At 40.6% G+C, this 2,337-nt stretch overlaps 1 protein-coding gene across 4 annotated transcripts in view; it reads right to left on the bottom strand.

The window, feature by feature from the left end:
* Window positions 1–2,337, bottom strand: part of MRPS33 (mitochondrial ribosomal protein S33) — a 14,465-nt gene that overhangs the window by 8,604 nt on the left and 3,524 nt on the right. For 3 of the 4 annotated variants that reach the window (XM_011995442.1, XM_011995443.1, XM_011995444.1), the window contains exon 2: window positions 893–1,134. In XM_011995442.1, coding sequence (XP_011850832.1) covers window positions 893–1,107 — 215 coding nt within the window. In that variant the 5' untranslated portion in view covers window positions 1,108–1,134. The remainder of the gene's footprint in view (window positions 1–892; window positions 1,135–2,337) is intronic. The other variant, XM_011995445.1, reaches the window with a different exon arrangement.

Raw genomic sequence — 2,337 nt, 5'->3', positions numbered from 1 at the left:
TGTAAAGAACCTGTGTGATTTACATATTATCCTTAATGGCAAACTATAGCTTATCCAGACCAAATTAATATATCAAAAAGGGTATAAAATAAAAATGCCAGAAGAGAGTAGGAAGAAATGGCAACAAAAATGCCACCAGAAGAGAAAGAAGGCTCCCACATACCAGTTAAGCAGCAGATCAAGTGTGGGTCAGGGATTCTGTTCATCTGACAACAAGAGCCCACTGCCCTGGTGGTGTTTCTGGGGCTTTCTTCCTCAGTACTTAGACCAGTTTTTCTCTGCATCTTTTTTTTTTTTCTCGAGATGGAGTTTCACTGTCGCCAGGCTGGAGTGAAGTGGCATGACCTTGGCTCACTGCAACCTCCACCTCCTGGGTTCAAGCAATTCTCCTGTCTCAGCCTCCTGAGTAGCTGGGACTACAGGCGTGCGCCACCACGCCCAGCTAATTTTTGTATTTTTAGTAGAGACGGGGTTTTACCAGGTTGGCCAGGATGGTCTTGATTTCTTGACCTCGTGATCCACCCACCAATCCCTCCCTAAGTGCTCGGATTACAGGCGTGAGCCACCGCGCCCGGCCTCTCGGCATCCTTTTTAGAGTGCTCTTAGATTAACAAATTATTAAACACTTCTCTACAGCTCAGTATCTATTTAACATTAGTCATGTTGTAGACATAATTAAAATATATCTTCCAACAAACATGAATTTCCTTTTTTTTTGGTCTCTCCATTATGGGTATTTTGAAAGAAGCCTTTCTCCTGCAAACTGTACCTTTTAAACTACCTGGGCTCTATTGTAAGAACAAAACTGCAAGGATAGCAAGGCTAAGTTTTTTCCTTTTCTGATCTACTAAAAAAAGGTCTCTCATAGGTCCCTCTTTGTGTTTATCATCACCTGTAGAGTCCAAGAAATCGGAGTGTCTGCATGAGTTCAGTGTAAGTGTGGTGATTTGGATACCAGTCATAAGTCTCCTTCTTCTTGGCCAAGGGCAGTTCACTAAACAGTTTCACCACTTTCATAGACTTGGAATCAGTAGGCCTGACGACTTCACCAAATAGCCGGGCACTGAGACGAGACATGCGCAAGGCATATTCTGAAAGGGAGGACATTTCTTGAGTGGCAAGGAGTTAGAGTTCCTATAGAAAATGAGAAGAAAGATAAACAGGTTAGGGTAAGAAATTCCGAGATTAGCTAATGAATACTTTAGAAAATGCGAACACAGCAAGCCGCTCATGGATCAGTGCCGTGTTGGCAGGATATGCCTCGGAGTGGAGAAGTATCCACAGGCCAAATGGCTATTTCCTTTTCATGCTTTACAGCTGCGATTTTTACATTTTGTGTTTACATGCTATTACTTCCTTGCTGTATTGCCTCCTTTACAACCAACTATTTTGTGATTCACCAGGTTATTTACTGACAGTCAGTTTACCTATTTGTAGGCTGGGGATGAAGAAGACAGGGAAACAAGTTATCCTAGTCCAGCATTATTATACCTTCAGAAAACACCCACCTAAGCAATCTGCAGCATTAATATGCTGACTGCTTGCCATCAAAAGGTGTAATCATGGCAGAGCCATAATTATGCTGTTGTCTTTATTATCAGTCCTTTGAACACTGTTCTCCTCAAGGGCTCCAGAAGGCTCTGAGAGCTGCTAATGAGTTATGAGGTCATTTGGCTTCTAGGTTACTGAACTGAATTTTGCCTAGAGACTGAGAGCCATTTGGGAAAAACAAACAGACAGTAGCCCTATAGAAATAAATCCAATAGCTCAAAAGATTCACTTTCTTACTAAATAGAAAGCACGTATGAATTGTGAGGTTACTTGCTGTATCTTCCATCTTATACATTCTGCTTTAATGCAGACTAGCTAAGTTCTTATCAGCGGAAAACAGTAGCTTTTTCTTCAGAGGCACACAACACTGAAATAGGTATAAGAATGATATCCACAATATGAACAAATTACAGCTAATAGACATAAAAAACTATACAGGGGATACATAAAAATCAAGAAAGCTGCTGGTGGAATAACTATCTCAACTCAGTTTAGACCAGATGTAGGGGTTATTGTTGGCAGAATATGCCAATTTATGAGAAAGTTTAGTAGTGAGATGAGAATCTTTGCTGACTCAGAGACTATCCTGGGAAACAGTTCAGCTGAGATGAAAAGGTGCTGATATTCAAGCAGGAAAAAGGCACAAACCTTGAAAAACCAATGGGAGAAATGTACCAAAAAACCCTCCTACATAAGAATGGTGCCAAGTGAATTTCAAAATAGTTCTTGCAAGAAAACAAACCGTGTTTAAATTAAGGAAGTTTCAATGCCTATTTCTTTTTTTTT

This window comes from Mandrillus leucophaeus, unplaced genomic scaffold, assembly GCF_000951045.1.
Source record: "Mandrillus leucophaeus isolate KB7577 unplaced genomic scaffold, Mleu.le_1.0 Scaffold49, whole genome shotgun sequence".
NCBI lineage: Eukaryota > Metazoa > Chordata > Mammalia > Primates > Cercopithecidae > Mandrillus > Mandrillus leucophaeus.
The sequence above is the reverse complement of the archived record's forward strand: the minus strand, read 5'-3'. Positions and strand labels throughout refer to the sequence as shown.